The 11125-nt window shown below is 37.3% G+C and overlaps 1 protein-coding gene across 1 annotated transcript; it reads right to left on the bottom strand.

The window, feature by feature from the left end:
• Nucleotides 1–515: 515 nt before the first annotated feature.
• Nucleotides 516–7305, bottom strand: LOC129276191 (low-density lipoprotein receptor-like). Its single transcript, XM_054912607.2, has 5 exons — nucleotides 7179–7305; nucleotides 4799–5044; nucleotides 2694–2859; nucleotides 1948–2069; nucleotides 516–814 (listed from the first exon to the last, which is right to left on the bottom strand). The coding sequence occupies exons 1-5, from the start codon at nucleotides 7264–7266 to the stop codon at nucleotides 516–518; spliced, it is 921 nt and encodes a 306-aa protein (XP_054768582.2). The 5' UTR covers nucleotides 7267–7305.
• Nucleotides 7306–11125: the final 3820 nt, after the last annotated feature.

Raw genomic sequence — 11125 nt, 5'->3', positions numbered from 1 at the left:
GTTAAATGAATACAGGGAGAACAAAGTGGGGCCTCTAACAGAGCCCTGGGTGACACCGCAGACCAATTACTTAGAAGAGAAGGTAACGCCGTCGAGAATGACCGACTGTGAATGGAAGCAATACGATTTCAGCCATTGAAGAGCCTTGCCTTGAAAACTAACCAATAATCAGAGTATTTTAGAAGTGAAATGTGGTCTACGGTGTCAAATGCGGCCGACAGATATAATTATTCATTTCCAAGGCAAGATTTACAAAAACATGAATATAAAGAAATCGAACACCATGCAGCCAGTGCCTCAATTTCACCTAAGTGGACACATTATAAGGCTAAACCCTTATCAGAAAAATTTACGTCATGTGCTGACGCTGGTAATGGCGTAATACATGGTGTGTACGGCTGGTTTACCCCACCCCCCCCCCCCTACCCCGTCGCATAAGAATGTCCGGTTCCCTCAGTCATGTATCAAAATATCAATGAATGATCACTTCAAGTTTCCACCAGTCCAAGTAACACCTATGCATTAACTTTCGCTATGTGAAACTTTCTTGGATAACTAAGGACATCCCGCGTATCGGAGTAGATCTTCTTCGGGAGTCCATTTCCGTTTGCAAGCTTCATGATCGCACGTTGTTCGCGTTCGTTGCTGACGTACAGGTCGCCATTGAAGAATTGGACGTCGGTGATCTTGTAGGGGGATGAAAGATCGACCAATTCGATCGCTGGTGGGTTGCCGGGACTGACTGCTCGCGTGCCGTTGATGTGCATACTGACGACCTTACCATTGCCGGGATCGCTGACCACGATACGCTCACCTATAGAAAGACAACATTAAGAGGGAGAAAGACTGTTAACGGAACGAGAAATGGTGTAAACTACATGACCTAATATATTCTAGGAGATCACTGGGCCGTCCGCCAGTTTGTTCCAGCTGGTGCCAGTTCGCGCCAACGCAAAGCGACTGTGTTGCCTAGTGTCGCTAAAAAGTGCCTAGTGGCGTGCAGTGGCTCAAACTGCATCCCAGCAGGCGCGAGGTGGCTCGTAACGGCGCCGAAAATGGAGTGGCGCGACGAAATTTTCAAACACTTCGCATTGGTGCGAACTGGCGACGGCCCAGTGGACTCCTAGCATTAAAAAGTGAACTGTTTTCTAGAAGACATTTACGACACCTGAGAGGAACAGATAAACGCCACCACACACTTTATGATTGGCATGCGACCCGATTTTGGAATAGTAAAATTTGATGCGAATATTTAGACATGAAATCTTACTGTCAGAGTTCTAAATCATTATATGAATACTTATGTTCAGATCTGTGACAATAATACCATCCTTATTAGAACAAAATTGAATTTAATATAATATAGTCGTAATATCATAGTTACAATTGGATACGATTTGAAACCAATCGGGGATTTAGGCCTACTCCAAAATAAAGGCCTGCACGTAATTAGTTCCCGGTACTACAATACTGCAAGAATCTTCAGGATTGAAGGAGGTGGTTAGTGTAGCTTGAAGAAGAAGAGAGTTCAAGTTCATTTCTGTTTCAAGTCGCAGCCGATGATGACGTCATGCTATTGGAATTGGATTTGTTCTTATGCCTAATACAAACGGAGGCTAGACTGGAATTTCGATTTTAATATTCATACGACTATTCGGAACTATGATTGTGAATATTTTATAGGTTGGAATGTTCATATCAAATGGTATTACATATAATTGAAAATGGGGTAGCAACTGATTGTGAAGTGTGCGCCGAGCTTAAGGGTACGGAAAGAAGTCGTAAACGGATCGGGCGATCAGGGAGTAGAGAAGGTGATTAGTTACATTTTCGGTTCCATGACATTTCCTCCGGCGACAATTGCTCCGCTCTAAATTCAACATACACAAATCGAATGACAACACATCTTAGACGCAGGAGAAATGTCGTGTCGCCTCATTTTCATACCTTGCACATCGACGGCTATTGCTTCGATTTCACCGAGATCGCTGTCATGATGGAGAGGGATCAAATCTTTACCAGAGAGCGATGATCGCCACACCCCAGCGAACTGAGTAAAGTACAGATATCTGGAGAGGGGGGAAGGTGAAGAGTTCGTCAGCTTTGTATTTCAGTTCGGTTTCGGTCCCTTTTCAAAGTAATCAACAGAACAATGAACATATACATGTATTTTTAGGATGATCGAGGAGAACATTATTCGTTGAGAATCAAAGGGTTAGGAATTTCTCCCGATCTAGGTAGAGTATTCTGTTTCGAATTTATTACGGACTTCAGTCCCTTCATTTTGGTCGGAGTTTTGCTCGATCTTGCTCCTGCCGCTGTCAAAATTAAAGATTTTCCAGTATTCATGGTTAGTGGTGTAATGAGTTGAAACAATGAGTGGCCAAACATGGCGTATGGGGTAAAAAGCTGCGAGCGAGCGAGCAAAAGTTTAGATCTTTTTAATGAAAAGAAAATAATTTCATGAATTTGGAATAGAGTTTGACATGTAATATCCAGAGAAAATTATACCATATTCCATCATTTTGATTTCCCTTCTTTCTTTTTTCTCTGTTTTTTCATGGTCGAGAAACTTTTCTTGTACTCCCAAGCCCCCGCCCCCCGGCCTCCTAGTCCCCATCTGTACTCAAGTGGTTATACAATGAATTGTTTTGATAATATTGTGTAAATGTACGTTTAAAAGTGTTGCTTACCCGTTCTCAGCATCAACATAAATGGCCCCTGGTTTGCTCAGTTGTTTGTGAACACGTGTCTCTCTTACTGTTGCGCCATTAAGGTTGAAGCTACTGATCAGCTCACCGCCTTTGTAAGCCACGTAAATCTCCTGATTGATTTCATCGATTGAAAGCGACGTTGGTTCTGGAAGGAAATTACCGAATTGGATGAAGTCATTAGGTTTGTAATCCCCTTTTGGTCGCAATTAGGACCCCAGTCATGATTTCGTTAAAATGAGATAAAAATAAGAGTGTTACGCCATTATAAAAAAAAAATAGTAAAAAAAAAAAATCAAAAACACACCTAACAATAAATGCAATCAATAAATCAATCTGCGACGTGACACTTATACCTCTTTTCTCTTTAATTTTATTAAATTTTTTATAATATACACAAATATCTCTACCCTGAAAAGTTGAACCATGTTAACCATTTTGGGAGCATGATACCAAAGATATTTGTAATTTCATAGAATAAGATACAAAAGAGAAAGTGGGCTTGTGGAAAGATCATGAGCACCCCACTCATTAGGAGAAATTAGCTTGTTCGCTATTATTATTAAGACCAGGAATATTTGAAAATTACTTTTTTTTCCGGAAAAAAAATGCTGACAATAAAGGATGAAAAAATCTTCATAAAGAAAAAAAGATTTAAAAAATGCAACGAAGAAACAATAAATAAATAAATAAATAAATAAACAAATAAATGAATAACTCAATCAATCAATCAATTAACTAAGAAATTCACCGAATCGCTAATGGGGTAGAACAACTTATTATGAAATGTGTCAATGGTACTTATTAATACATGTATATCATTACGGATTCACCTTTTGTTGCTTTAAAAAAAAATCAAGTTGAGAATGTTAACACAGTTTATTTAGTCCAAACACCCATCGATATACCGACTTGTTTATAATCTTTACATGTACAGTTAAGTGTCGGATTTCCATTGGGGAGTTTTAGCACCGTGACGCAGAACGGAATCAAGATCAAAGAGAAACCAAGAAGTCTTTGTCGAAAATTGTTGGTGAATCAAAAGAGCTATTTCGTCCAGGGGCCCGTTTCATAAAGGACTTGCAACTGTTGCAAATTTGCCATTATGGCAACTACCATGGAAAAATTGATTCTGATTGGCTGCTGAGCTATGTTACCATGGCAGTTGCCATTATGGCAAAGTTACAAAAGTTGCAAGTCCTTTATGAAATGGACCCCTAGGCCCCGTCTTACAAAGAGTTATGATTGATCAAATCAATCGCAACTATGGACGGCCAGCAACGTCAACATCTAACATGCATGCATGTTTGTTCAACATATTTTCTATGATGTGTATTCATACATTCATCGTTCTCTTGAAGATTCAGTGTGATTCTCTCTGTTTACTAAGGAGATTGCGCAAATTTCCTGTAGAAAAAATGACGACACTGATGGATTTCCATAAAGTTATAATTGATTGGATCGATCGTAACTCTTTGTAAGACGGGCCCTGGTCTCTTGACAACGACATATTTGCAAGTTCTCGTCAGCTCCGAGACTTAGGACGAGACAAAGACCTCCCATCTGTTATTTGTCATTAATCAGGCATTTTCAATCATTTTACTTGTAAAAAATGAAGTGCTAATTTAGCACTTACAGTGCTTGTATAGTGACTGCACTACGAGTGGTGATTTTCTAGTTTAAATTTGAACTAGAAAATCAGCACTCGTAATGCAGTCACTATACAAGCACTGTAAGTGCTAAATTAGCACTTCATTTTTTACAGTGTACTGTGTTCCTGAATCTGTTCTGCGTCGTGATGCGAAAACTACCTATTGACACTATAGATGCGCCGGTGCTAACTTAAACACCTTTCATATGACTTGACGCAGAATTTCAAACAGATCTAAAAAATCTCTCTAGATCGAAAAGACGGTGGGGGCGATGAGGACAGTAAAACATCTATGAATATTAATTTGCACATGCTTAGTATTAACTTTATGCGAAATGAGCATGCGCAGATCATTATTTCGTTATTTGAGTTTACTGCCCTCTTTGTCTTCCATCGTATTTTCGGAAAGGTGTTGAATTAAACACCTTGTTCATACCTGTGTGAGATTTACTCGACACCTGTCTGACACCAGACCCGTCGGCGTTAGATTCGTAGATGTGACCGTCGTGTTTCTTGGCATAGTAAAGCTTCTGGTTCGCTTCGCTGAAGAGCACATCCCAAACCTCGATGTCCTCACGTACCAATGAACTGAAGCGATATCGACCCATCGTGGCAGCCAAGATCTCCTTATGGCCCGTGTCAGCGATGAATATCATATCAACACTCGGCGTTGGCGTTGTTGCTGTAACATCGATATGGCAGGGATAAATATTACAACTTCTATATATACTCTAATATTTTTTTTACAATGATTACTGGTGCTGAAAGATAATTTTTTCCAAGGATGATTAATATTTCAATTAATGTAATCTACTATGTTAAACGATATCGGTTGTTATTGTAATGTGGAAATCAAATCAAATAAAATCACATGTTTTTGCGTTGCATAAGGGGTGTTACAACCGATAATGTCGCAGCGACGCATAATGTCGCAATTGCGACATTATGCGTTGATTGTGACATTATGCGTTGGATGATTTTGGCATAATGTCACAGTCAATTAACGCATAATGTCGTAGCTTAAATTACTAACGCATAACGTCGCAAGTCTTTACGCATAATGTCGCATCTCTAATCGATATAAAATATGTTTTCACTCAGTAATTTGTCCAAGTTCTGTCATCTGAACGTTTTAGTAAGTGTGTTTGGTGGGACAGGCGCGAAAGCAGGGGGGGGGGCATTATTGAATTCATTATGATGAAAAGTGGTCACTTTTTAAAGAATTAATATTTTATCGTTGTTCATGACCGTGCATTTTAGAAAGAAATTATATTTCTTATTGTAACTCGGAATGTACCTTATTACAATAATTTTATAAGCGATAGGCCCTATACCAATTCCCCCGTGGAAGAGGGGAGCACATGCTAAATTAAGAACACGTTGGTAATAGCGTGAGGGGCAGAATTAATGTCCATCCCCGGAAAAAGTGAAAACCTTTCTTTCTTACTGTAGAGTATCACGAAATTCAATAAAATGTGCACGAAATCATTGAATATCACTTAAGATTCGTTTTCACACCCCCTCCTCACAGAATAAAATATGCGTATGTATATAAAAGAAAATAACCGGGCATTATAATGTTTTACATGCATTGATAACCTATTTTCGTTTCTCTTCCAAATAACGAGAGCCCCCGAGCAGTGGCGGCACCATGATTTTAAAACTGGTGGGCGCTGGATCCAACTTGTGGGACCCTGCTGGAGTCCAGGGGCAGAGCACGCATACATACCTGTTTCTTATACAGTATATACAGCGGAATTTCGCAAAAAGGGGGTGGGGCGCAGAATGTTTTCCCGATCGGCCGCCGCAAGCCATTTCTTGCTGTTGGTTTATAAGGGGAGCAGTCCCAACTAAAGACTGACGTCTTAAGTACACTTAATTAGCTTTATTCTTACAAACAAGATAGGCTATCTCACATTGCCTAAATAGATAATGAGAGCGCGAAGCGCGAGCTCAACTTTTTGGATATTTGATGCATTTAGACCAAAGCAATGAACATTCTGAGCAGTTTCTGGCAGTATAAGATATGCGAGCGAGAAACGCGCGCTAAATTTTTAAAATATTGATGGCACATTCCGAGTAACTAACAATACAAAATATAATTTCTTTATTAAAATGTCATGAACAACAAAGAAATTTAATTAAATTTGGATTTAATTTTCAGTTAGATGACATTACTCTCTTGTAAAATAAGTTAAATTGCACGTATAGCGATATGCACAGATGATTGGTGGTATGCGTATACTTGCGTTTCACTAGTCCACACATTAAATTTTTCAAAGTCCACCCCCTTCTCCTGACAATGAATTCGATACTAACCCCCTCCCCTGCATCCGCACCTGCCCCACCAAACACGCTATTAAAAAACGTTCAGATGGCAGAGCTTGCACAAATCAATCAGTGAAAAAATATTTTATGTCTTATATTTAACTCGAGTCCTAAAGCGAATACCGCTGCGACATTCTGCGTTAAGATTTGCGACGTTATGCGTTAGATGACAAGCTACGACATTATGCGTTGACTGCGACATTGTGCGTTGGACGCTCATGGCATAATGTCGCAATCTGCGACATTATGCGTTGGTGCGACATTATCGGTTGTAACAAGGGGCATGCACCTAATTATGTAGTACAGACAATAAAAACAAAACATGTTTTTAAAAGAAGAAATATAAACCCCTCAAAAAGTTTGGAAATCATAAGAATCATATATATATTATGTATATCATAATTATGTACAATTGTGAAACGGAAATCAATAAATCAAATAAAATAAAATCATTGAATAAAAAAAGAATAGAAAATAAAATATCTAACTTGTTGTAGATGTACAATTTATCTCCGTTGTCATGAGAACCAAAACAGTGAATATCGCACAAGAAAATAGGGCGCAAAAGGATGCCATGGTGCTGGTTTTGAACAAAGATTGAATAGAGAACTCCACTCGACCTGATCAATAAAAATGCTATTAATGAACATGTCGTTACTTTGAGGTGCCTTTTATAAGATTTCTAATAAGACTGTACAGCTATCATTTTATTGTTAACAAGTATCCAGCCTCGACGGTCAGAGAAGTGTCACATTCATTTTCGCAGCATAGTGCACAGCCCTTTCTTTTCCTTCCTAGTATTTACTACGCTGAATCCAAGCACGTACACACAGAGAAGGCCAAGGTTATATTGGACCGTGTGGATTATCCGTGGCAGGTGGAACGTTCTTTCTCCTTCCCGCGCAGTAAAATAATATTGTTCTAGAGATCGTCTGTTCATTATTCGTAAGAAGGTCGCCTGCTAGTTTCTTGGCTTCCATAAATTAAAAGTTGAATTGAGATCGCATTCACTATTCAAATATTATTTGGCATCTTAATGTTTTACTTTGGCACGTTTATTACAAAGTACAAAGTGAATCATTGGCCTATGACATAAAGTTGTCAACAAGACTTTTATGAACACGGGGATATTGTGACTTTACTACATTCTACCTTCATTACCCTAGACATTAAGCTTGCTATAATATCAAATGAACAGTTTCTATCAGCCAATGACAATGAATTATTTCGGTAGATTGAAATTGTTATTGCAATTAAAAACGGACCAAATATGTTTAAGATGTCATGTCAACGGGGTTGGGCGGCGCCAGGGTTTTTCCTTGAAGGGAGTGCAGGAAAATCCGCCCCTGCATAGAAAAAAAAATGAAAATTTCCCAAACCGCTCGATTGCTACGCTGACTCGCGGACTAAATAAAAGCTTAAACATATTTTTCATCAATCAGAAATCCCTTCAAAATGTTTTGTTCAACATGAATACACAGGTACTTCAGAAAGAAACGTTATAAGTTGTTGAAAATATTTGATTGCACCCAAATGCCAATTTTGTTATAAGTTGCCTCATTTGGCATTACCCCCCCCCCTTCACCCCAAACGAAAATACGTTCCGCCGCCTCGGTCATGCCTGTCAGTTGAAAATCCATTTTTTTTTTATTCTTGCAGGACAAAATTTTATTTCATGTAACAAAATAAATAAGTGGGAATATGTCATCAACTTGCTCACCGAAATAATGCAAGACTTTAAAATGTCATAACCTGTTTATTCTATGTCCGATTTTGATGAAAATAATGTTCAGTATTTTGATCGTCTGATTTTGTTTTATCTGTTCAAATCATTATCATCGTAAGCCTCGTGTGTCTCTAATTGTTACACCTCTGTTAATACAATTTTTCAAGTAGCATAATAATGCATCAGCAACTGAAATTCACAGAAATTAATCTAATCTATTTTATTTTCCATTTGCTGTTGTATATACACAAATAAAACAATGCTAAGAAAACTTAAAGGACAAATCTTTATAATCAATTTAGACGGAGTTTCAAGACATGACGGATTATAATGTAGTGAGAGTGGATCGGAGTGGATTTAGACTGAAGGGTATGAGTTGATTGTTTCCTTTTCTCTTGATTTTTCGCCTAGGCATGCAGGAAGGGGCAATCAGTCACCTACGTATGCGTCTGCTTCCAGGGGGCATTGGCAAAATATATACGTAATATTGGGGAGAGCGGAAACGTGTGACTCTACTTTAAAAATGCATTGTCATCATGCCAAGTTATTGTAAATATTGTGATTTTTGATGATTTCTAATATAAACTGTCCTTCATGCACTTGCACAGTAGATATAATTATTTTGGCTATTGTCCAGGGCTGTCGCGCTTTCAAACTTTGCTTTTGTGACAACCCTAGCAACCATCTTATTTATTGTGTAAGAGAAAATACCACTTACATTGTATATTTATGTATGAAACATTTGATGACTTACATGCAAAGATTTTTGGTCAGTATCTTAATGTTATATTTTAGATATGTATTTTTTTTTGTCTAGATTTTGTTTATGAAAAATGTTACAAAAACCACTAAATGCAATATGAAAATGAAAAAAATGCAAATACAAGCGCATCATAGATACGTTTAATAAAGACTTACAATACTAATGATGGTGATGATGATAATCATTATCACCATCATCATCATCACCACCTACATTATCCTAATCATCATGTTCATCATCATCATCATCATCACCCTCATTATCACCATTATCATCATCACTACCATCACCACCACTACCACCACCCATCATCATCATCATTGTCATCAACATCATCATCATTACCATCATTACCAACACCATCACCACCACCACCATGATCATCACCATCATAATAATCATCATCACCATCATCTATATATTCGTAAATTTAAATATGAAAATCAGTCGCATATTAGCTTAGCCACTCAAAAAAAATCAAGACAACAATCAAATCAATTAGCTTGAATCACTTGTATTAAAATATATTCTCAACGATCATCATATAATTACAATTTATCATACTCTGCAAAAAAACAAGAGATTAAAAAGTTGTTATACTTTCCCCAACAATATCGTACATGCCTTCTTTACAGCTTCCCACCTTTTCTTAAAAAAATGAAGACATATCTACATGAACATGTACATAGGGGTCATATGCTCATGCAGCCCGTTTGATGGAACAAACTTCCAAATTCGCTGAAAACAATACATTCAGTTGACAAAATAAAAACGGCCCTTAAAACCTTCCTATTCAAATTGTACCTCAACTTAACTTAGTGAACTCACGAACTCATCTTCTTCTTTCCTTTACCTTTCCGAAGCGCATAGAGACATGTTTATTAGGTGTTATGCGCTATACAAAAAACTGACCATTAAAGTATTACATGTATTATCATTATCATTGTTATACAGGAAATGCCATAGCAACTAGGTATGGAGAAATCTGAGCTATCTTCAGTAACACTGAGATCAATTTAAATCACTAGCAAATCTACATTAGTAACATAAAATCTGAATTCAAAAGGTGTGAATTTACATGTATATGAATATGACTCTCTGACTGATTAGAATCATCTGTGAAGATATGTTTTAATTTCTGATCAGAGATTCTTACTTTTCACTAGATTTCAAACTAACAATAATTAAAATGTTATGAATTCTGGCATTTCATGTGCATGGTAATTTGATGGTCACAACAGACAGAGTTTCGATGCCAAGTTTCCTCTTTATAATGCGCTATTAGTGAACATCTTGAAAGAGTTGTGGTCAAGAAAGTCAAGTTTATCCATGAAATATTATATCTCCACTTTAATATCACTTTATTTAAGAAAAACAAATTAAGATCACAAAATCACCACATTTGAAAAACCTTTCGAAGAACTGAATGCTGGTTTCTATAAACATCACAAAGGCAAATTGGAAGATCTGAGTATAATTAACGACATACATGTACAGCATAAAATATGTACTAGAGTACTGCAATTATCGAATTTCAGGAAAACATGCTTCTCCAATTTTATTTTATATATTTTTACAAATGTAATGTAACATAACATTGACCAAATATTACACACTACATGAAAAAAATGAACATAACCAGACTCCAAAGAAAAAAACTACATATAAAATATTGCTTCACCACTGAAAGTACTACAAACAGATGAAATAAATCTATATAGATGCAACATGTTGTGAACTGTTGTAAATTACAAGGAAATAAAACATACATATATCTTTTTACGCTTTGTGTCTTTGAGACGCTAATGATGGTTACAGTTGAGTACATCATACAACTTTATATCAGCAGTGGTGGGGTGGGGACTGGGCGAGGAAAATGAATTCCAAAGACAATAAAGACTATTTGACCATGGGGAGGGGGACTATTAAAACCAAATGACAATTGG

This window comes from Lytechinus pictus, chromosome 14 (genome assembly GCF_037042905.1).
Source record: "Lytechinus pictus isolate F3 Inbred chromosome 14, Lp3.0, whole genome shotgun sequence".
Lineage (NCBI taxonomy): Eukaryota > Metazoa > Echinodermata > Echinoidea > Temnopleuroida > Toxopneustidae > Lytechinus > Lytechinus pictus.
This window is presented reverse-complemented; position numbering and strand designations above follow the sequence as displayed.